The sequence below is a fragment of the Tinamus guttatus genome, unplaced genomic scaffold (assembly GCF_059628265.1).
Source record: "Tinamus guttatus ecotype Peru unplaced genomic scaffold, ASM5962826v1 Tinamus_guttatus_pri_ptg000311l, whole genome shotgun sequence".
NCBI lineage: Eukaryota > Metazoa > Chordata > Aves > Tinamiformes > Tinamidae > Tinamus > Tinamus guttatus.
This window is the reverse complement of record NW_028288845.1, coordinates 1,299,767-1,324,537: the sequence shown is the minus strand read 5'-3', so window position 1 is coordinate 1,324,537 and position 24,771 is coordinate 1,299,767. Positions and strand designations below refer to the sequence as shown.

Below are 24,771 nucleotides of genomic sequence, written 5' to 3'. Positions count from 1 at the left end.
AGAAAAGGACTGGACAAAGCACCTAGAAATATGTTGTTAAGTGAGCTGTGCTGGCGGACTGGCTGGACTAAACAAGTTGATCTGTGTTTCCACACTTCGCTTCTAAGGCCATGGGTACCAACTGTGCCCTCTGGTATCGCATAGTTCCTGTATCACACAGTTACTTTGGTATCGAAGTTGCTGTAATCTGTTTATGGAATCAAATGCTAATCCTTTCTATAAAATGTATTAATGTGAACGTACATTTATCATTTTAGGATCCATACCTGAATAACTTTTTCCATCAGTGCCAAGAAAGGGAAAAGGATTTCTCCCAGCCTCCTACCTCAATGTTTATAAATTCTTGTAAGGTAAAGTAACCCACAGCAGAGAACTGTGCTGTAAAACTGTAATTAGGGCTTTCTCACAAGTGATCTATTTTGTACAATTCTATACAAGGCACAGATTACCAGTAGGCAATGGGTGTGTGACAATTCCCTTCAGAATTGCTTGGTGTGACAGATGGTCACGGGGCTGTTTCCAGTCGCTTCTGTCACTTAGAGCATGGCTTCATCTTTGACTTTGATAATCTACCCTATGCCAAGCCTCAAATCCCATTAAAGGATGATGTGGTGTAGAATGTGCAGAAAAGGAACTGTGACCTGCAGAGCTGCAGTTGTCCTGTTGTCTTCTCTTGCCTCAGATATATTGCAGCTTACTTCATAGTTGTCTGTTTGTGTTTTCACTCTAAAAACCTGGATGTCAATCAAAGGACTGTTTAGATTATTCCGTATGTCAAGGATCAAAGGTCCTTGATTGCCCGTCAAATTCTGAGATCAGAAACACACCATTTCCGCAGAGACTAAATGAATGATCAAGAACTGCATTAAATGCAGCTGTGTTCAGCAGAGGTCAAACGCCATGAGAAAGCGACATAGCAGTAGCAAGCAGATTAGAAAAGCAGCAAGAAACTACAGTGCCAAGATGCTTGACCTATACTTGAATAGCTGAATTGAGAGCTAGTGTTTGCTTACTGAAGCAGGAAGAGGAGCAAGATGACACTTACTATATCACTGTAGCAGCCCTGACACATAATTACACATGAATTGTATTATTTTTCTTTGCAGCGGCCTATGAAGTCTAATAACTGTTGTAGGTTTGGATATTACCATCATGTAGGTGTTCTTCCCCTTTCATTTGTTGCTATGTTTTCTTAGTTCAGTGCTTTGTTTTTTTTTTTTTTTTTCCAAGTAGTTTTATAAGATCTGATGAAATTATTCTGCCTTAATGTTCAAACAAATCATTAAATTCTCTGGGCAATTTCCTAAGGGTGGACACTGTGACTGATTTTATTCATAGCTGCAGGTAGTCCTGAAATAGCTTTGGTTTTAAATACTGTCACTTAATGCTAGCTGATTAAATACATTGTTAATGGATATTTTCCAAAATCAAAGGATCAAGGTTATATATGTTATGCCTCTACCTAATTGTGAGTCTTTTGGAAAAACATAGAGTCTATGGGACAAAGTTTAGGAATCCATAAAAGCATGAAAGCTTTCTATACAGTAAGCTAGTTATCTAAACTACTGAAATTTCACTTTTTTATTTGCTATTTTTATTATGCATTTTTAACAATTCAATATTTTTATTAAGAAATAGAGATAATATTTTATGGGATGAGGGATCATTTATGCAATATAATCAAAGAATAAGATTTTTTTGCCAAAGTATTTTGGCTTTTATTTATGAAGCACTAATAACTGTTTTGAAATACTCTGGAGTGGTTTGGAAATTAGTGAAAAATAAAACTGGGAGGGAGGAATTAAAAAGATTGGTTTTTAATTAAGATCTTAATACTCTCCTTGATCAGAGAAAATAGTGTAATGTCAGTCCAGTCAGGTTAGACTGTAGTACTACCTTCTGTCGGTGTGCTTTTGACATATCTGCAACAAGTTGAGCTCATCACCTTTGAGCATAGAAAGAAAGGAAGATTTTTTTTTTCTTTTTTTTAATGTTAGGAAATGAGTGTCTTTTTTTAATCCCGGATGGGACAAAATGTTGCATTCTGAAATCTGGACAATGCATGCAGTTGTGTGGATGGTCATGTTTAAAACAAGTTCCATGCATTATTGATCCTCCACCAAGTTGCCCTGTTTTTCCAACTGCTATAGCTCCAGTGGTTACACTGCATCTTACTTGCTGATGAAACACAGAATCAGCTAGCATTGCCTGGTGGTCTGGGTAGAAAATGTCTCATTTTTTCTTTCTTATGTCCATTACAGAATTTGCTGAGGATTGAGAAGATCCATGTAATTATGAATTTTCTTCCTGTAGTCCTGAATCAACTCTTCTGGGTTTTGGTGCAAAACAGTGATGATGAAGTTACAACAGCTGTGACCAGGTATATGGACATTTTTTTTATAAGAGGAAGAGAATTCATCTGCAGTGTAAATGTAGACATTGGTCCACTTAGAGTTGCCTTTATTAAGGCTGACCATGGCATTTAGATTTTAGTAGAGAAACTTGTCTTCCAAAGAACACCTGCCTCCTAGCCTAACACAAATCTCTGGATAAAAATTCAGATGATATAGAAGAGCATGATATCACCTGGTTAGTATCAGCCAGGAAGATATTGATTGTGGTGGACATGTCTCTGTAATCTGAGGTAATCACAGATGAAGAAAAGGACTCATGCTCCAGGAGCTAAGTGGTTGGATATCAATTTTAGTTTTTGTTTGGGTTTAAAGATGTGGATTTTCTCATAAAAAAAGATTTAATCATCTTGCAAGGTCCAGCACAGAGTAAAACAATCAGGTCACACTCTCCTGGGGCACTTTCTAATTAGAGTATTTGAACAATAACTAAAAAGCAATGGAAATGTTATCCAATAAGCTAGCAAAGAGCTGCAGCGATTTGGTGAGTCTCACCCCGCACATAATGAAACTGTCTTTATTGATGCTGTTAATCAGGGCAGCAGAAAAAAATACTGGAGAGATTATTATTATTATCACTATCCTCTTCAGGAGGGCAGAAAGTTGCACTGCACTCTTCATTGGCCGCAGTGGTGTTTTGCTTGTACATCTGCCAGTAGCTGAATATTGGTCTGTGGCTGGAAATAAAAAATAACATTCTCAGCCCTCAGCAACCCTCATCTGAGACTCATCTGCTTTCAGTGCCTTCTTTCTTTCCTCAGTTTGTTCCTCAGAACTAATTTCCAAGAAAGAATTAGTTGAGAAAATTTCAAGGTGCGAGTAGGCTGAAAGGCTCCCCTTAGCCTTGGGAAGCTAGAGCTTCAGCACTTCATCAAAGGGTCTTGGCACCTTGCATGACAAGGCCCTGTTTTACCACACCTGGACCCTAGGGTTAGCAGAATCTTAGCCGCTGTCACTGGGCTTGTGCCCCAACGTGTTTTGTAACTGTGTGCTCCTCAGGAGGAGAGGAAATCCCATCTTTGCTCAGGACCCTGTTACGCCCACCAAATTAATGGCATTACAGCCAGGCAGAGAGAACGAGGACTGTCCCAGCCTAGGGTTTATATATCATTGAATTGACTATAAAGAGATGCTCTAGAAAAGGCTATTTTAAAATTAAATTTGATAATTAGACTGAATAAATAAAAGAAGGGTATTTCTTTCACATCCTGCATTTTCACTATGCACCCACCTGGCAAAAAAATGGACTTTCAGTGCTTTCCTTGTCTGTGTGGTGGCTTTTGTGCCAGCTCGGTTGATGTCAACCGGAATATTGCATCTTCTGTGTGCGCCATTCATTGATGTGTCCTATATACACACACATTGTATTTTGTTCTGAATAGCTTGAAGCAGCTCGTGTTGAATGTATTAAAAGCAACAATAGCAGAATGAGGGCACAGAATTGTTTGTACGCTGGGGGGAAAACATCATCTTTTTTTATTCTCTCATGTTTATTTACTTGTCTTAGTGCCCAGTCATGCCCTCATTTTTCTTATATTTGCCAGAACTTGCATCAATTTCAAATCTGAGCAAAAGCTGAAGGATCAGAATGGAAATAACCAGTTTTGCCAAGGCTTTTGTGTTTTGCCAAAAGTTGTGGTTCTCTTAACAACAAGAAATGAAATATGTTAAAAATACCAACTTTGAGAATTACGAACCTTTTAAATCCAATAATAAGAATTAGCAGAAAACACTCAAATCATGTTACCTAAACTTCTAAAGTTTAGAATTACACTTTAGTTATTTTGGTTTGGGGGTTTGATTTGGTTATTTTGGTTTTGCTGTTAACAAGTGCCCTTGAATTTGAGATCCAGCTCACTGTTTTTGATGCTTAAAAGCCACTGAGCTGCCCTTGCCCAGCAGGCTCTGTCCTGCAGCACGGAGACGGGCGCTTGGGCTATGGCTTGATCTGAGACTGTGCGTAAACAGGCGGTGCAGGAGGAAGGGGAGCTTGAGTTGGAGCTGAAGCATGTGGGTTTGTTCAGTTTACACTCTAGACATCAGAGCTTTGCAAAATTGCCAAGATCTGGCAGTTAAGGTTAGTTGACAGATGTATTCTGTTGCTATGACATAAATATCAATACAGGTATAATCATTAGACTGGTGCATTTGTCAGCTTTAAAACACACAGATGTGCCTAGCACCATGGCCCATGCACGTGAAGTGCCCCAGGAGTGACTGTGTTGCCCAGGAGTTGGTTTCTGTGTGTGGTATTCATCGTTTGGATCATACCCCTCACAGGCTGTTTTTAATCAGGTTATGCTAATGGAATGATGTGATGTATCAGATGGACTTTGTCATGTGAAACAAAACAGTTCAAACTTTTCTTTTTTTCCTCTTCCAGGGTTCTTACTAATATTGTTGCTAAGTGCCATGAAGAACAACTAGACAACTGCATCAATTCTTATGTGACGGTATGATTAGCCACTTGCTTTTATACTGTTTTATGTGTGTTTTGTCTGGCTTCTCTTAGTTGTATTTGCCTGTAGCTTTCTCTCTACACTTGTGTTGTAACTTCCTCTGGATTTGGACTGGAAGGCTGAGTGGCTGGGAAACTAACGGGAGGCTTGCAAGAGGCTGGTTGGATTTCCCTGCTCTTTCCCAAGATTTTGGGGCTATCTCATGAGGCTTAGGTGCCTTTGGACTCCAGGCACCTGCTGTACAGCAGGGACATCCATGGTGTGTCCTCTTCCATCTCAGCTGCAGCCTGGCTCAATTCTTTTCTCCACACAGGAGGAGAAAGGCTGGCTCGTGGCTGAGAATTTTTTAATCTTTGCAGGGTTTGGGGGGAGAATAAATATGTGAAAGAATATTAAGCTTCAGCTAGACACATACCTGTGAGCAACCAATTTAACGCATCTTGATAGTTTGCAGAATTCCTCTTTGTGTGATGGGCTTTATTGCTTTAAAATATCTGGCCAGCTATATTATATAAGTACAGGTACAGGTAATTTTTATGAAAGAAGCACTTCTGGGTTTACCTCAGGGTTACAAAATTGTTGCATGTTTTTTTAGGAAGCTGTTTTCAACCAAACTTTCATTGTTTTCTGAAGTCAGAAATGATTGTAATTTCAAGTTCCTGTGCCTGCCGTGTATGCTACAGTACAAAAATTGCTTTCTCGTCTGTTGGGTCCAACATGTTTGTAACTATGCCCAATTTGCTCAGCTTTTCTCGCCCAGTTTTCATTTTGAAAGAGGCTTTTATTTTTTTTTCTTCAGTAGAATACATATGGGTTTATTTTGTGTTCAGAGTTTTGTTTCAGGCAAGTTAGTTGTACTGAGAAAAGCAAATGAGTGACCTCTCTAAAGATGATCTTCTTGGTATCTGTATTTACTGAATATCCACTAACTTAGCAAGCATAATGCTATTGACCAGCAAGCATCTAATCCATAGTATGTTAGGGTAACAGTCTTAGTAGCTGAAAATAGATGGTTTAACTGCTGATACTGTGGTGGTGACAAACTACTGAAAAAGTGAATCTTATTTAGTGCTGTTCTTGTCTTTTTTTAAAACTATTTTATTTCAAATGGCAGCATAGAAAGTGGTAGGTTGTTGGGAGAGCTAAAGGGAGGGCTAAAGGCAATGTTGCTGTCATTGGCCTCTTGGCCTGCTCTGGTTCAGTGATGATAGCGCTAATGTAGGTCACAACAGAAATGCCAGCTCCTCTGTAGTCACAGAAAGAAGTTTGGGATGAGAAATGTCAGTATGGACTTCTACCTGTAATGGTATGCTGATTTGGTGTGAAGTAAGTTGCTTTCATTTAATTTGTGAATTATGACTAGTATATGTGATTCAATACCTTCTAAGAACAATGTGAAAGCCAATACATTCCTCATAGACTCTGAAACTTCAGCATGTCCATGGGCAGGATGATGAAAATGCAATTGGAGTTAGGTTGCTAAATGGGAGAACTCTTAGTTCCAGCGTGGGTGGCTTTTGGTTGAATGCTCCACGGTATGGATTTACGTTCATGCCTTGAGAAAGTGCGTGTTTACAGGTGTTGCATTTCAGCACTGTAGTAATTCTAGTTTCAAACATCCTGAATTAAAGTCAGGCTGCAAAATAATGCTCTAGGTAATGTTTAAGTGTAGTTAATTCTATGGGTATTAAGTACCTCTTCTACTCAGTACCTTAAACTGCAGCAGATGCCTCTTGCAGCTAAATACATTTGCAGTAAGAGGCCATTATCAGGCTGCAACAAAAACCTGTTTAGCCCCTTATTCCATTACCAGCAGTGGCCAAAGGCCAGAGCCTGTTAGTCTCTGCTATCCCTCTGCGAGGAAATGAAGTCATCAGTGCCTGCTTTAGAGATGCTGTTTGGGGAATATGTAAATTCAGAACTATCAGTCATATGCAGTATTAATAGGAAGTTTAGGCTTAGTTAATTGGATTTCGAAGAGCCAAACTGCATGGAGAATAGCTTACAACTTCAGCTTTTAAACAAGGATGGATATTAATAAAAATTTTGAAGTGATACTATTCTCTTATTATTCAGTAATAATGAATTCCTGCAGCAAATTACTAGCTTAATAAAATGTTGAATGAACTTTTCTTAGGTATATGACTTCTGAGCAATTTGGTAGGGGAATTCTTTTCTGTAGGGAGTTGATTTTCCAGAAGAGGATATAGTTCCCGCCTTCCAGTTCTAGTGGGTGCTCTTCAATTTTCAGGATAAAGAGTTGCTACCAGCTCTGACTAGCTATTGCGCTTGGAGGAAAGGAGCAAGCAAAAAAGTGGCCCTGACTATGTGGGTGAAAAACCCTCCTTCCTTCCTCTGCTTGCTTATTCTTTTTTTTTTTCCCTTGATGAAAGGCAGTTGTTTATGCCCAGGATATTACACTCTGTTTGAAAAAAATGCTTCATAGCAATAATTTTAAGCAAAAAATCCTTTGCGTTCACATCAACTTGAGAGCAGTGGGAAGTTCTGCTTAAAAATCATTTTTTTTAGGGAAGCAGTGTAGCCATTACTGCTGGGTGGATTAAACTTTGTGTGATTATTTATTTATTTTCTCATTCAAGTCATTTTGGCAAGCAAGAATTGGTGTTTTTTCTTAGTGGCATATAAACAATTTTATCTTCTACTGGGACTTTGTGTATATGTTTTTATATACATTTTAATCTATCTTTTCCCCTCCTTCAGTATGTGTTCAAGACCAAATCATTTGGAGAGAGGACTGTTCATGAAGAGTTGACCAAGAATATGACTGGTCTTCTGAAGCTAAATGACCAAGTGACAGTGAAACAGGTCTTAAAGGTAACGGATGCTTTGAGTTAGCACATCTCTACCATTAATTCTAGTTTCTGCCTGAGCCTCGCTTGTGCTACCTCTTTCTCTCCCCCCCCTTTGCTGTATGAGCTTTGCACATATTGAATCCCATGTCAATTCAATAACTTTTTCAGATTTGCTACAGCCTCTGAACACAACATTTTTCAGAATACCTTGATTTGCATAATACCATTCCTTCTTTCTGTTAGTGCTCAGCTTATGTGAGAAACCTAATTCTTATGTAATATGATGCAAGAAATTACTTTTAGGATACCTGGTTTAAGTTTTTATTTTAGAAGTTGTTGTAGGGAGAATATTCACAGGTAAGGGGGACAATTGTATCTGATTGCAGCTGCTGCCTAGGATTGGCAGTGAGAAAAATGAGAATGACTGAGGCTCTGTGATACACTTAGTGTGTTGACCAACATGCATTTCCTCACATCAGACCAGCTATATGTCATCCACATGCGATCCCCATCACTGAGGCTCCAGAATGTGGTGTAGGGGCTTGCTAGCCCAGCTTAGAAGTTCCCAGTGCAAAGACGGGCTCAGCTTAGAGCCACACAGTTTCAGTTTTCCATGCTAGGCCACCAGAGTGGCAGAAATACTTGTGGGGTGGGATGGGAGGGGAAAGAAAAAAAGTAGCAAAGCAAACCTGCCAGAAACCTGGACCATTAGAAACTACTTGTGGTGGTGGTTTTGCAGTGTATGAGTGTATTTTTGTATCCAATATCTCCTTAAGGAATCAATCTATATGCCTCCCATTCACTGTTACAAATAGTATTTGAGGAAGTGCTGTCTTACTCTGGGCCAAATTATCACTCTGGAATTAATAGAGCAATTTGTTCTCCACTTCTGTTCTCCTCATGGTGCATTTCTGCCAGAGTTATCAACAAACACAGAATGAAGACAGGCTTTGCTAGGAGTGAAAGAATTGTAATCATGTTTGAACTCCTTGTTCCTTAAAACCCAAAGAACCACAAGTGCCAAGTGCCTGATCAGTGAAGGCCTCTGATTCTCGTAACCCTCCAGCTGGCTTCAGCTCTCTGAAAGACAGGATCCAAATTCAAGTTATTCAAATACACTGCGCTTATGCTCTTAATTTATTTGCCATGTAGCATCTACTCATGCATTATGCAGAAATGCAGACCATCTCAGCAGAGTGGAATTTGGGTTGTAAATATCTATCAAGCAACTGTTTTTCCTAACCTTTTTGTTTTCTTCCTTTGAACAGCATTCCTGGTTCTTCTTTGCAGTTATTTTAAAATCAATGGCACAGCACTTGGTCGATACAAATAAAACAAAGGTAGGTTTTTAACAAAGTTTTTCAGTTAAAGTTCATTCGTATCATCTTTGTTATGGATGGGTTAGAGAGAAATGGAAAGTCTCTAATGTTGGCTGGATAAGCAGCAGATGGGTATGTAAGGTACTAAATGAATGATCTAGAGACTGTTCTGGGCAAACCTGGCATAGCTGGAGGTCAGTGTTTTGTGTGTGTATTCTGTGTTTATTTTTGTTAGTTTTTTCTCTCTCCTATTTTCTAATTTGACTTGTCTTCTCTCTGGATTTCAAAGCTGCCTTTCCTATACTTGTGCTTCAATCTGAGAATTACATTTCCCAGTTTCTTATGTACAAGACTTACATTTGGTGTTTATACTCAGAATGTGACCATGAAAATCTAGACATATTTTTATCTGTCACATTAAATAACCTGTGTTGTTGTGTCATTACTCTTGACATGAATGTATTTTCAGGTTTAATATGCAACATTATACACTCCTAAGTGATGATGTGTTCTCTGCTTAGGTTTCTCGAACTCAGAGGTTTCCAGAATCGTTTCAAACTGAGCTGGATACACTTGTGATGGTCTTGGCAGATCATGTTGTCTGGAAGTACAGAGATGCTCTTGAAGAAACCAGAAATGCAAACCACAGCACTGCCAGGTTCCTCAAGGTGAGATGTTCTTCCTTTACAGCAATATGCACTTATTTTCCCATACTTAATGCAAAGTTGAAGATATTCCACTCTAGTTGAAGGGAATAAAAACTATTCTGCATGAACAAAGAAATTCCGAGTTTATTATTGACCTGTAGTTCAGTTTTTCTATGCCCTTGGATCTTTGAGAATGCAAAAGCTTTAGATGTACCTGCTTTATATATCTCACTTTAAAGAAGCCTGTTTTGCAAATTCTACTAATTCTTACATTACATTCAATTATTATTAAAAAAATTTAGTAAGGAATTGAACTGTGAGTGCAATTAAGCTAGTATATTTTATTTAACCACTGTAGCTATGAATGAGTGTTCATGGATGGATTAATATTTCCTAATAACAAAGGGAGTAGGAATCTTTAAGATACCAGTATAAAAATTGCAAATATTGTCTGAAAGACTGTGAGCTACCCTTTTAACTCTGTAAGACCCTCTCATTTATCAAATATAAGAAAATGCACACAGGCTTTAGAGAAGTCACTAGCAGTAGTTGCATTTTTTTTCTCTTGTCCTACTATTTCTCAGTCATGTTGACTTTCCCAACATTGAATAAGCTGTGGGACATGGGAAGGAAAACTGCCATTCAGTAGGTGGGGTGGCCAGCCACTTACCTAGAAATAAATTTTTGGGGGGCAAGAAACAAAGGACAGAACTGCCAATAAGGTACAGAATGTTATATATTGTATGCAGTGAAACGCAGGCTCAAAGCTTTCTGCATCAGGCTGAAGCACTGCATTTATTGCTGAGCTATATATCAGCAATAAAATGTTCCTGTGTCCTTATTCTCCTGTAAAACACTGCATTGGTCTCTGGTGACAGTTTAATATGGAAGCTGTTGCTGATGCATTGGCGTTAAGCTGTATCTTTGCATGGTGTGATATCGAGATGGAAGATGGTGCTGTTTTGAGGCAGGAGCAAAAGTGCAGGAACCTGGTCAGGGACTGTGCGGTGTTGCAGCTGTGATGATGTTGCAGTTTTGCATGCTTTTTTTTTTTTTTTTTTATGTGTTACTCATGTAAGAAGGGCAGCTGGTTATGCTCTGCTACATGGTAAGGCAGGTGGTTCCATTTTACTTTTTCAAATCTCACCTGCCAGAAAGAATTACCCAGGCTAGAAATGATCTGACTTTCTCCAGATTGGAGTTTGCAGCAGCCTCATTTGGATGCTGTGTAACAAAGCATGTAGGGGGGTTGCTGATCTTGCAGAATTCAAGAGCAACCAAAGAAGTAGGGAATCCAAGGTTACATTTCCTGTCTCCTTGTCTGACTCTACAAGGAAAAAATGTTAGTAGCTGTAGTACCAAAGCCCTCAAACCTTTACGACTTCTAGACATTCAGCTTCATCAGTCAGCAAGAGCACTGTTCTCATCATAACGTAATGCAGAGGCTTGAGTACGTGCTCCCAGAGAGGTAATGTGGTCTGCAGACAGCAAGTATTCTGGCTGGCTGGATTCCCCAAGAATCCTTGCTCTGTGACTGAAGGAGATGTTCAGGTCAGCTCCCATCTGCATCTCTAGTTATTGAGTGTTGCACTATGTAAATGATGATTTCATTAGGTAAGTTTCCTTCTAGTGCACCGTAGCCTGTGGTAATTATTTTGGGCTGTAGATACAATGAAAATGAGAAGTTTGCTCAATTACTACTTAAAAAATAGCATGGGGGAGGGCAAATTCACTAGTTCTTCTTCTTTTTTTTTCTTTTTTTTTTTTTTCCTTGCTATATTGCCTTGCCCCAAGTGATGCAAATTTTAGATGAGGCAAGGCAAACAACCAGATAAGTCAGACCATGCACTGGTTTTTCGACTATAAAATGATAATTCTTTCCTCCTTTCTTAGCGCTGCTTCACATTTATGGATCGCGGATTTATATTCAAGATGGTCAACAATTATGTAAACATGTTTGGAACAGGAGATAGCAAGGTATTGTGGTTTTTGTTTTGCTCTTTTTCTTCCTCCTGCCCCTCTAGGTTGAAACTCTTCATGATCTATTCCACAGTTTCACCATGCTCAGAACTTGCGTTGGTAGAAAAAAATGTATTATGGTTGAATCAAACCACACTAGGTGGTTTGAGCTGTAAGTTAACCAACAGCTGGTAATCATTTTATTTTGGAGGCTTAAAGCAAGAGCATATGAGCCCTCATGGACTGCTGCATAAGGTTAAGTGAGAACTTACCATTAATTCAAAGCAACTGAGATGCTATTCTCTTACCTCATTGATAATGCAAGGAGCAAACCTGGTCCAAATTATCTTATAATTACCACTAGGGAAAAAAAAATCCTGCAGGCTAATTTTCTTTTGTGCTGAATATAGTTTCTTCTGTAGTGGCCAATAAATTTCAAACAGCAGGAGGTTCCCAAATTATTCAGCTTGATTCCTTTGCTCTGTCCATCAGATGAGTGGCAAGGTTTTTCTCCTGCATAGCTGAGTTTCTGAACTATTATACAGGAGTATAAGATAATAGGAAACAGAACATGCTCAAGGTATGCGTTTCTGATGACTCATCTTTCCCAAATAGGCCTACAAAACTTTTGTTATTTATTTTCTTCAGTGCGGATCTGATGTTTGTAGGTAATGAATGAGGTTATCACCTGAGATTATCACTTTTTACTGAAGCCATGCATCATGCTCCACTCAGATCTGCCTTCTTCTGTACTTTCTGGAATGGATTTAGTAAGGAGCCTTTCAGCACGAATGTCATAATTAATGTCATAACCTGAAGTCTATAATTCTGCAAATAACATTAGACAATCTGAAAACAGGTTCCACATATTTCAGACTTTGTTAAATGGATGCAACCACAAAGGCAGATATTTAATTTTAAAAGTCAATTAACGACCAGTAAAACAATCTGTGATTACTCAGTGTGCAGAGCAGAGTTTAGCACCTTCTTTGCAGTAAGTACATATGTGTTGCCTCCCACATAGCTGCTGCTTGGAGCAATTCCCCAGGATACTTGAAAGCAGAATCGTTGTGGGGTTGAGACAGTGACAATGAAACAGCCTTTTAAGTGCTTAAAAACAGCACATCTGAGACCTCTGATCTCAAGGAAAGGCCCGTATCTGGGATTGTTTTCATGCTCAGATACGTAAACAAAAGTCAGTCAAGTTTGCTGCAGGGTGTCCTTGTTTCTTTGTGTACTTTGCTTCTTTAAGTGATTTTTTAATATATCGAAAACTTTGCTACAACCTGACCTTCATAAAATCTAAAAGCATTTGTCATTGCTTGAATAAGTAGATTGTGACTTATCAGCGTAGTATCGCAGTCTGGATTTAAATCATGAAAGAAAAATTGTAATTTCTGTTCCATAGAAGTTTCATTCACAACACGCCATGTTTCAACGTTTAAACATCAGTCTGAAAGTCAGATTATCCACATGGAGTTTTGAGAAATATCCCAAATTTGAAACGCTTCATTACTGTTCAGGTCAATGTTTATGTTCCCTGGAAATGCCACAGTTTCTCTTGGAAAGAATATTCCAGGTGCTTCATTTGCTTGTCAGCAGACCCTGCATTCCATATCTAACTGTATTTTAATGAGGTACTGCAGTGTTATTTCTGGGGAAAATTCCCCATCATCCTGTACTCAATAGATTTTTAAAAAGTGTATGTTCCTGTGCGTTCCAGATATTCTAGCCTGACTGTGGGAGCAGAATGGTCCAAGTTAGCCAAGATTTACAAACATTTAAAACCACAGCCAGCTTGCAATCTTTGCTAGGGCATGTGTTTGCCTTGGACTGATATTCTGTTGTACTGGTAATAATAGGCTCAAAGGTTTTGCTGTGGGATGTGAGTGTGGATTTTGAGGTAGATGTTCCTACAAGCCTGTCTTACCGTTTTCGCAGTTCTGATGTAAACTGCCATTGCTGTGATTTTTCAGATTTTGCATCAGTTCAAGTTTGACTTTCTCCAAGAAGTTTGTCACCACGAGCACTTTATCCCTCTGTGCCTGCCCATACGGTCTGCAAACATCCCAGGTAATGATCGTCCCGTACCTCAAACAATTTCTGTGAGGTAGAATTAACTACCAAGTCAAAGAGAAGAGAACAACTAACCTGGGGAAACATCATCTGCCCACTAGATATGAAGGCCCCAAATGGCTTTTCACATGTGATACTTAAACCCATGTCAGTATAGTGAGGATGTGGGAGGTAACTCCTTTGGAATGAATGAGTTAAATTTGGGTGAGATCTGGTGTAGGAAATGTGAGTTCCTCGAGCAGCAGACTTTGGAGAAGTGCAGAACATGGGTTAAGGGTTTGTTTTCTAGCAGTTGGAATGCAGGCTGGGGACAGTAGGGGAATGTCAGCTTGCATGGCACAGCCTGCACAGGCGAGAGCTGTGCTTCTGTCAGCTGCAGAGCACCACCAAGCTCATAACACTCTGCCATTGCTTGGGAGAAGTTTGTTTCCAGCAGTATTTGATGAAGAAAAGGAAATTTGTATTTGGAAGGGTATAGGAAATGAGGAAATGTATATTTGCCTATAACTATTTTGTATTTATGACAAATTGAAGACCCCGTGACGCCATCAGAAGCGGGACAGGAGTATCGAACATCAGGTATGAACAAAGTGACTGCATAAGGAGTAAGTAGAATTGTTCATCAAGAGCTTAAGCAGGCTCTTCCACTATTGACCTTGAATTGTGGCAAACTGACACACCTTTTGTAAAAGGAGAATTTGTCTGGATCTCTGTGTTTCAGAACTCTTCAAGCCAGAATTTGGGAATAATAATTTGGACCCTGTTCCTTAAAGGAGTGAACAGTGTCTTATTGTGTGTGGAACACTTAAATTTCTCATATTGTAATATGCATATAAACCGTATTTCATTTTTAAATTATAAAAGTTGCAAGATTTTGCAGCTTTTGCAAGATATTAGATAAATTTGTTCTCACAAGTGTGAGAGATTCAGATGGGGCAGTCAAGTCAGGAAATCAGCATTTGTCTGAGCTTTAAAGTAATAGAAGTTACTGAAAATTTGGACTATGAGCAAGGATTGTTATGGGCAATTTGCATATTAATATAGCCAGTCTTCTCTGTTCTCTTCAAAGATATTCCCGAGTACACTTTGACCAATGAATTTTGCCGTAAACATTTCTTAATTGGAGTCCTGCTGCGGGAGGTCGGTTTTGCCTTGCAAGAAGACCAGGATATTAGGCACTTAGCTTTGGCTGTGCTTAAACATTTAATGGCAAAACATTCATTTGATGATCGATATGCAGAGCCGGTAAGGAAACTTGTTTTTTTTCTTCACCGTTTCCATGTAGTACTGTACGTACATGAAATTTCCTCAAGTCTCAGGATGTGTGAATTAGTTTTTTCAGATTTGTTTATTTCTTTTATTTTTAGGCAAAACAGGCACAAATAGCAAACCTGTACATGCCCCTCTATGGGATGCTTTTGGACAACATGCCAAGGATCTACATGAAGGACATGTTCCTTTTCAATATCAATACTTCCAACCAGGTAATTTAACATGATTGTGCAGAACAGTGAAAAGGTTAGGCCAAGGTCTAAGAAGCTTGGTCAGGAGGGAATCAAGTGGACTTATTCCTTAAAAAATTAGGTGTATTGTAATCCTAGCTTGGCTCTCAAAGCTAGGAACAGATTTCTGCAGGGACTCTGTGTCCTTTAGTTCCTCCAGCAAGTCAGCCTGTTTCATCTGATAGTTGCTGACAGCATTTAATGCTCCTTTCCTAAGCTATGCAAATGTTTAGGAAGCAAACACAGTTAGACTTGATCTGTCATTCTAAACTCTGTCTGTGGAATGGTTTCACTTTACAGATAACTTTTCAATATGTTTATAGTAAGCCTTGATCTTCTAAGACTGTCATGCCTCAAGAGCTGAAAGTGGGTTTTCAAGTTCAGTATCTATTGGGTGTGATGTAATTATAAAACTTGAGTAATATCATATCACTGAATTAGTTCTTTGGTTTACTTCAAAATTCAGGGATCTAGGGATGATTTGAGCACAGCTGGAGGGTTTCAGAGCCAGACAGTGATGAAACATGCCAACTCAGTGGATACTTCCTTCTCCAAAGACGTTCTGAACTCCATAGCAGGTAAAAATGAAAGACTGATCATGCACACAAGTGGATTTCTGTGTATCTCAATTCATTGTGCTTTCTGCTTAGTCTTCATGAAAGATATCATTCACCCATTTTTCACATATGCAGGGAAACATGGCATACAATGTTTCTCTTCCCTCAGGATGTTCTTTTTTTGTATTGTTTTTATTTCTCTTGTGAAGCATCTCTTTTTCCACTGCTTCACTCACTTCCCTGCCTTGGAGTGATGCCATATTCAGGCTCTCATACATTCCCATGCACAAGTTCATTCTTGCAATCTCTGCACAGTGTAAAAGCAGTTCCAAAGCTTCTCCTGAAAACTCCTCAAATCTCTTGGAGGCAAGTATGCTTAGTTTTTCTGGGCTTAAGAGAAAAGGTAGAAACACAGCTAGCTTTGTCCAAATCAACCACAGCCTGTTTCAAAATTCGGGGAAGTCCATGGAAATCTTTCCACTGATTTTGGTGGCTTTGGGTGTTAGGCCTTATGGAATGCAAACAGACATTTTGATGTCATGAATAACAGCAAATTAGATCATTTTACTTCAACTTTTACATGTTTTCTGTGCTAAACATACCCATCAATGCCTTTGCTATTGAAAGTTCAAAGCATCGGTGTCAGTCTAGCATGCAGCACACTTTAATTTTTCCATTTTCCCTTTTGGTTTTTGTCTCCATAAATGTTTTGTTTTAGCATGTTTGCTGTGACTTTCATTTACAGCCTTTTCATCAATAGCTATCTCTGCAGCAAACCATGCTGACTCCAGAGCTTCCTTAGCGAGCCTTGACTCTAACCCAAGTACCACTGAAAAAAACAGTGAGAGAACTGACACGTGTGAAAAGGTACATGTGCAAAAGTCGAAAGTGATTGCTAGAGTTGGAAATGTATCACTGTACTCAGTGTGACCCTTTGAATTGGACAGATCACGAGACCGTTGTCTTTGATTGGCTCTACCCTTCGCTTTGACAAGTTGGATCAAGCTGAAACTAGAAGCCTTCTAATGTGTTTCCTTCACATTATGAAAACCATTTCAGAAGGTAAGCAAACAAGCACAAATTTATTTGGATTGTTTTGAAATATTGTTGAAGCTTGTTAAAATACACAGAATTATGAGTGTGTTCTGCAGACTTTGGGCCCCATTTAATTCTCTGTAACAGATACTTAATGTTATTTAAAATCTCCTTCCAGATGCACTGATTTCCTACTGGTTGAGAGCTCCATTCTCAGAAATAACAGACTTTTTCAGCATTTTAGAGTAAGTTCCCTTTGTGGTTAGATGATTTTATTTTTTATTGTTAAATTACAATGTTCTAAAGTCACTATTGCAAATAATTTCCATGAAGGAGGGAGCTTAATGCTTTGGGCTTTCCTTGAGGAGGAGAATTTCAAAGTAGTGTCTCCAGTTGAGGTTGAGATTCTTTTCTTCCCTCAAGAATAGTATTTAGCTCTCCAAAATCGTTGATCCCTTGTGGATGAAAAGACCGTGTAACATAGCATGAACAGCTTTTCCCTCTCCAAGTTGGTCTAATCATTTCAGCCCATGCATGTGTGCAGAACCCAGGGAGGTGGCTGTTTTCTGAAATTCTTCCCTGTCTCAGAAGTGAAATGTGGATTGCTTATTTAACTCCCACTGGTGAAGTTTGCAGCCACATCTATAATTTCACTTCCTCACCAAGGAGGAATCCTCAACAGTGGAGAAAGAACAAGGGTATGGAAAGTGCTAGCTGCACCAGGTGTGTCTCTAGTCTGGTAACTGCTGCACCCTTTTGTGTTTGCAATTATCAAAATTGCTTCTCAAGAGCAGTAAGAGTCAGCGTTTAGGAAGTCATAATTCAGAAGTCATTGTTAATCAGAAAACATGCTGTTTTATCTTTCAGGGTTTGTCTGCAAAATTTCAGATATCTTGGAAAGCGCAATATTGTAAGGTAATCATTTTAATTATAGACTGCATGTTACAGCATTTAAATATTAGTGCATGACATTATGCTTATATGAAGTTATTGGTGTATGCATTTTCTCCTGGAAGTATCAGTCAGGCACTCTGAAGCCGACCTTTCTTCTTTTACATAGACAAAGTTACCAGAATATTCTGGACATCCGAGTGCATGCATGGTGTAAATGGTGAATTGCTTGTGATGGTAACCACTATCACATTTATAACCCCACATATATATTCTCAGATATATTTATGTGCAAATGCCAAATGAATGAATCTGATTGCTTTTTCACTCATGTAAAGGTAAAAAAAAAAAAAAAAAATTATAATTTTAATATGCACAGATAAGTGTTCCACGATGATCAAAAAGTGTTGTCTCTACCCACCACCATGAGATCATTTTCCAGCTGTGTAATATGAAATGCACACATCTCAGATGATGTTTCATTTTTAATTTTATGCTACAACTGTGAGCTTGCCTGTATGTCATATTGTAAGAAGATAAAAGGTCACCTCATGAACCAATTTACGCTCTATGACAGGCTTAGTCAAGCCTTTATTATTCTTTGGAGACACACTGAAATCAATGTCATGTTCCGTAAGAGATTAACAGTTATTTTCTCTTAACAGGAAAATTGCTGCTGCATTTAAATTTGTTCAGGCCACTCAGAATAACGGCACCCTCAAAGGTTCGAACTCCTCTGGGCAGGCGTCCGGGCTGCTCTCGCAATGGTAATGCCGTGTTGCACTCCTGGTGCCCCTGTAATCGTGGGCTTTGTGCAGCTTTCAGCTCACCCCATCAGCACTGGTGATTGTCAAGGAACTGACACAATATGTAACACCTCAGCGCCCCAAAAAGCATGAGCCTTAAAAGAACTGAGTCCTTGTAACCTCACTTATGATCTAAGCAACTGCTCAAAATGTCATGTTCAGAAGAATTGTTAGTTCCTCTCAGTAGAGTATGGCAGGATTTTTTTTTCAGGAAGGAATGTTATTCAGGCAGGATCTCTGTCTGAAGAATAACCCACAGTTTTCCCGAGTTTGAATGAATTCCTGACTCTGCACAATTATCTTTTTGTGGAATCTTACTATTTTAAGGGGAAATTTGTATGGATGCAGTTACAGTATCGAGGGAGTTGGTTTCCTCTCCAGTATCCCAAGGTGGGGAAGGAGGAGGTGTATAGCAATACAAAATCCAATTTAAGAGCAGGTGGTCTTGACATGCATCTTCGTGTTTCTGGACTGCTGTAGTAGCCTAGTTCTGTACTCGTATGTCCACGTTGCCAGATAGAGAATCGCTTTCTCTTGGCCTTTTTCCTCCCTTCTTGCTAGTCCAGTCATTGTAAGATTTAATCATTCTAATCCATGCCATGGAAGTGAACTGCGGGTGCGGAAGGTGTTTAATGGCCTTTGTTACCCTTTGAGTGGAAAAGTGCAGTTTCTTTCTTGGTCACTAATGCAAAACAATGCAAAGGAAAGTAAAACTGGAAAGGAAGTGGCCCTTCCACTTTGTGTAGTTGGTGATTGTAATTGAGTGAATGGAAAAAGTCCCTATTCCTCACGTATCGGATTCTTGACATTTTTCATTTATGTGCCAATGTATGCGCCATTATAAGTATGGATCTTGGGACAGAGCAATTTATATAGAGGAGGGTGTGTAAAGCAAGAAGAGATGCTTTCCTTGCCATACCTCGTTCTTTCTGCCCCTGCTGTGCAGTCTTCAAGCAGCAGCATTTATTTCTCTCCCAACTGGGTGGGAGAGCTGCTTTCTGGACATCGTCATTTTGCTGCATGTTTGCAAATGAAGCAACGTAGTGACAATCCAGAAAATAAGATCAGACTCTAGCTGTGTCTGGGACCTTTACACCTTGCATCATCACAGATCATCCTCATTTGTTGTCCAAATAGACTTTTTTTTTTTTTTTTTGCCAGTTGTAATACAGAACATTTTTTTAGCAAGTTGAGTGATGAAATGTTGCTTGTGGTAATCTCTGACTTGCCCTTACATTTATGTGTTTGAATTTGCTGAATATCAGTGCAGCATTATGGAACCAGACTTTCAAAAATAATAATAATAAAAAAATCTCAGGATTAAGTTTCTAAATGTCTCAATCCACTGTTTTGCCTGGATGTCCACACATGTCCTTCCCCTTTGACACATTGCAGGATCACATTTTACTGCATTACAGGACACATTTTACTGCATGATTTGCAAAAGCTTGGCCTGCAATTTTGTACTTGACTTCGGAATTTTTTTAAAATCTGAAATGCCAATTTTCTAAATTATTTTTTCTAAAAATAGCTAACAAATAAAAGAGGCTTTGGTTGGGGGCAGGAAACATTTCTGTCCATAGAACAGTTTCAAATTACTCAAATTTATAAGAGTCATTGATTCAAAAATATAAGTGTATTAATTATCTGAATTTTGGAGATGCTACTAGATCTTCCTAAATTGTATAGTATTTTGAGATTCCAGCTCCTTTCAAAGCTTAGGATAAACATTTCATATTTTAGTTCTAAGCTTCTAATGATAAATGACATGTTTTGTATTGTTTATAGCGGTACTGTCAGTATAAAAGCAAGTCTAGATATATGCACAGATGCACATGCAAAAAAGCATATATTTACTTGCACTGGCAGTCCTGCTGTTATTTTAGATCCTTCCTGGCACTTAATAGCTTTATTACTTCTTTAATGAACAGTTTACATTTCTCATACTTTCTGAATTAACAGAAATAATCTCAATTTCCACTTCCCCCAAGGGCTGTTGTCCAAACATCAGTCAGCTGTTCAAGCTGATGCCTTTTTTCAGTGCTGAGTGTTCAGTCTTCTGCGATCTCAATACGTCGCGGCACATCTGTTTAAGTTTTGTCCACCTCACTGGCTTCATTCTTCATCTACGTTGCTCTGAAAAGTTTTGCATGCATTTGTTTTATTTAGCCTCTGAGAGATACTGCAGAAAATTTTTAGTGACAAGGGAAAGTCTTTTGAGGCATGATGCTTTTTGTTTTCCTGTCCTTAACGGTGCCTTTCCATTGCAGGATGCATTCTGCTTCTAGTCATGATGGCCACAAACATCACAGATCTCAAACATTACCAATAATCCGTGGCAAAAATGCACTTTCTAACCCCAAACTCTTGCAGATGATTGACAGCAGCACTGCAAGTAAGTACAAGAGATGTATGAGTTGCCTCTCATACCTGTGATTTAGGATCATACCTGTGGGTTTAGGATCATGTTCTGTACAGATAAATGGGTTTTCATGAATATCAGTGAAATCCTGAAGAGAAATTCCGAAACGTAGAGCTGCTGACTTTTGTTTCCTGTCAGAAAACAAAATGTTCCTGTCAGGAGCTTTAAAAGTCAGTATAAATTCATTTCAAAGCAAAATCAGTTTTAAAGTCTGACACATTTAACTTAATAATGACAAGTTATTTCCTCCTGTCCCTGACTGCTGGCATGTCTTTAATATGTGGATGCATGCTGTGCAGTATAATCAGATATAAACCTGCTGAAATGTTGTAATTATTAGTCCTAGTAATAAAAGCAATTTGCAAAGTTAGCAACTGCAAGTTGCTAAAATATAGAAGCTTCTTTTGAATCTAAGAATGGATGCCCCAAAGTTTAGTCCTTGTGTTCTCTGGAGTTGCTCTGTGTGCTTCTGTCTTTGCCTTCTGATAAAGGGTTATACCCCAAGGCTAATGCTCCCACAACACCTTCTACAAGTACAGTCCAACTCATATGCACTGTGGCCCTCACCAGGCCTGGAAGAGGGGTTAATTTTCTAGAGATATCATCCTAAATAAGACAAAGCACTTGTATTATGGCTAATGGAATGTAGCAATATCTGTTAAATGTGGAAAATTGGAAAAGAGGCTGAGATGGTGGGATAAAACTCATATACTCAACCCAAGGCTGCTCTCCTCCTTTGAGGACAACCAGAAACAAAGACAGAATATACTCAAATTATGATTGGTGCAACCAAGAAAATGAGTGAACTCCTCTCCCTTTTTCCTTTCCATGAGTGTTTTTTGTTTTGTTTTGTTTTTTCACAATACCCTTTCAATTAAGCGTTCATCTAGGCCCCTATGTCTGTCGCACAGACACTCGCTTACCAGGTTGCATAGTTATGTCATCTTTAGCTGTACTTAGAAGATTGTCTGTTTCCTTGGTGTATCTGCTGCAGGCAGCTCCAATGAAACGGACATTGTGCAGTATGTAGACACAGAGGCAAATACTGCTACGGAAGTGTCCCTCACAATCCTCGACCTGTTATGTCTTTACACTCTGAATCACCAGGTATGTTTTGTTATTTCAATATCTGCTTAAAAGGGTACCATGTAAGATAGGTGCTGGAGGGAAGGTGCAAAGAGAGATGGAAAAGTGTCCTTAAAAGACCGCAATCCACAGAGAGTCTGCAACATGCCAGGACTCGCTCATCTGTAGAGATTTTGGGAAAGACATTTTAAAACAACATTTCCTAGGAACATTCTGACAAGATGCAAAATCTAGGAGATCCTTTTTCTGTTTATTCTCTTTGATAACATGACTGTCCTGTTTTGTGTCTAAACTTTTCAGAGGCAGCTCCAGCAATCAGATTGCCAGAATGCATTGATGAAAAAAGTCTTTGACACATACATGCTCTTCTTGCAAATCAACCAGTCTGCAGCAGCTCTCAAGCATGTCTTTGCTGCCCTACGGCTTTTTGTAGGCAAGGTAACTACTGTTTCATTCTCTTAGTTTGACCTGTTGATTTAAGCAAATGCAACTGGAGGAGAATCAGATATTTGCAGAGAGTTCTCAGCCTTTTCCTTCACTGTGTGAAGGGAGCTTATGACTAACAGAGATCTTCTGATTTATTGTTGATGGAAAGTGGGACATTCAGAAGATGTGTGGGGATGGAGAAGGTAGTAAATGTCCAGGATTGTCCTTTACATTTGTTGTGTACTTCTACCACTGATTTCTCCCTTCACAGCCCTGTAGGAAAGCTAGACAGAAAAAACGGAATGAACTGAGAATAAATGTAGAGGCCTAAGAGTAGTATTAAACATACTTATGCTTTTTTTTTTTTCTTTTTTTTTTCAATAGTTCCCATCAGCATTCTTCCAAGGACAAGCAGATCTCTGCGGTTCACTCTGCTATGAAATCCTGAAGTGTTGTAACCATAGGTCACGTTCAACTCAGACAGAGGCATCTGCTCTTCTTTATTTTTTCATGAGGAAGAACTTTGAATTCAATAAGCAGAAATCAATAGTCAGATCCCATCTACAGGTAAGTGAAGTGTAAACTTATCAGTATTTAGTTATATGGATTGATTTTATTATTATTATTGTTATTACATGTACCGTAGCAAAACAGATCCAGTTGTGTGCAGCAGTTGAACATATCTGCTGAGTCTGGGGACATTGGGCTGGATTCTCCACTTTCTGGAGCTGCTCAGCTGTGCTCTAGGGAGACACAGCAGCTGTAAACGTGGCCACATAGCCAAACAAATCATATAGTTGGCTATTCCTGCATCCTGTAGGTTGCTCACAGCATTAACAGCATAGCTGAAGTAGCAACTGAACAGAATCTCATAGTATGGTAAAGTGCAGTATTAATGCCCTTCCTCCTTACCTTGCAAAATATGGTTGCATCTACAAACATTGGAAAGATTATTTATAATCCTTGCATTTGTATATACCATCTTAATATACAAAGTAAAATACAATTTAAAATATGTTCAAACTGCGGCTTGGCTATCTGGACTCATCAGTTTACACTAAGACATGTATTAAAAACTATAAGTAAACTTCAGTTTTTCTTTAACTGCATCTCATTCTTGCTCTTTATTTTTCCCTTCTACATGTGCAGCTCATCAAAGCAGTGAGCCAGCTGATAGCAGATGCAGGGATTGGCGGGTCTCGCTTTCAACATTCACTTGCAATTATAAATAATTTTGCTAATGGAGACAAGCAGATGAAAGTAAGAAACATTTTTTGTCAGTCGCTACCGCTTTCAAAAGGTCAACAATTTCAGAGGAGCAAGTATTTCTGTGAATAACATTGCTGACGTTTAGACTATGCTTACGCATTCATAGTGTGCTTTTCTCAGGCAATCGGAAATGACTCCCCAAAGCTTAATAATTTTGTGTGAGAGGATTTTATATGAAAAATAGGTTATTTGTTATTCACTGTTTATTTTGCTCTCTAGAAAATGTCTCATTTGCCTGATCAGGGACGACAGCAGGCGTTCTGATTAATGGAGCACTATAGCAGTTGACAAACAACACCTAGTTTGCAAACTGTCCCTTCAGTCTGTTCAGTAAATGTGTAACCAAAACATTTACAATGGTTGGGTTTCTTAACTTACCTCCCCTTTGGCTTCCCTCCCCTTCCAAAAAGCAGTTAGCTCTTAGGTTAGTTATTACTTTTATATCAGCTATTCACGTTGAAGGTGTTAGAGGACTCAATTTTTTCATTTTTCCAAACTTTGGCCAAATATTTGTCAATAGGCATTTTGAATTTTATACTTTGGAATTGGTTTCCTTTGATGGTGACTTGGAGTACCTCAGTGGAGACCAATCCTAAAATTAGTGTAAGCAAATTGGTAGATAATTAGTATAAGTAATTTGGCGCGCGATCACATAAGACGTGTACAACTGTATTTGTTTCTAAAGTCCAGCTTTTATTTCCCAGCCACGTAGTCACTCTGATTTTCATCTCTGCCTCACACAGAGGAGGAAGCATTTCATTTCACTTTAGTTTTTCAGGATATTTTTGGTTTTAATCAAGAGGAACAAATGAAAATATATATATATATATATATGTATGTATGAAAATAACTATACTATTATTGTCCATCTCAAACAAAAGAAGAACTGCAGAGATGAGTTAAATATATTGAGGAAAGTTGATCTGGGTGGTATGAGGGCAGTGTCTTAATCTCGTGCAGTGTGAGAAGGCCAGGAGCCTGTTTGTGGCACACAGAGCTTTTCATCCCCAGTAGTAGTGCGAGGATGCAGCCAGAGCCAGTAAGCAAGCAAGGATGAAATGCTTCAGTTTGCTGCCCTTGGCAGAGCTCCTCC

At 38.9% G+C, this 24,771-nt stretch overlaps 1 protein-coding gene across 2 annotated transcripts in view; it reads left to right on the top strand.

Annotated features, from left to right (window-relative positions):
* DOCK10 (dedicator of cytokinesis 10) overlaps positions 1-24,771 on the top strand; it is a 115,093-nt gene that overhangs the window by 72,230 nt on the left and 18,092 nt on the right. For both annotated transcript variants that reach the window (XM_088528495.1, XM_088528496.1), the window contains exons 23-44: positions 258-350; positions 2,262-2,380; positions 4,795-4,864; positions 7,592-7,705; positions 8,952-9,023; positions 9,524-9,670; positions 11,543-11,626; positions 13,585-13,681; positions 14,219-14,263; positions 14,754-14,929; positions 15,052-15,168; positions 15,653-15,764; positions 16,489-16,610; positions 16,691-16,805; positions 16,957-17,023; positions 17,646-17,693; positions 18,335-18,436; positions 20,746-20,870; positions 21,892-22,004; positions 22,284-22,421; positions 22,794-22,976; positions 23,559-23,669. In XM_088528495.1, coding sequence (XP_088384621.1) covers positions 258-350; positions 2,262-2,380; positions 4,795-4,864; positions 7,592-7,705; positions 8,952-9,023; positions 9,524-9,670; positions 11,543-11,626; positions 13,585-13,681; positions 14,219-14,263; positions 14,754-14,929; positions 15,052-15,168; positions 15,653-15,764; positions 16,489-16,610; positions 16,691-16,805; positions 16,957-17,023; positions 17,646-17,693; positions 18,335-18,436; positions 20,746-20,870; positions 21,892-22,004; positions 22,284-22,421; positions 22,794-22,976; positions 23,559-23,669 — 2,370 coding nt within the window. The remainder of the gene's footprint in view (positions 1-257; positions 351-2,261; positions 2,381-4,794; positions 4,865-7,591; positions 7,706-8,951; positions 9,024-9,523; positions 9,671-11,542; positions 11,627-13,584; positions 13,682-14,218; positions 14,264-14,753; positions 14,930-15,051; positions 15,169-15,652; positions 15,765-16,488; positions 16,611-16,690; positions 16,806-16,956; positions 17,024-17,645; positions 17,694-18,334; positions 18,437-20,745; positions 20,871-21,891; positions 22,005-22,283; positions 22,422-22,793; positions 22,977-23,558; positions 23,670-24,771) is intronic.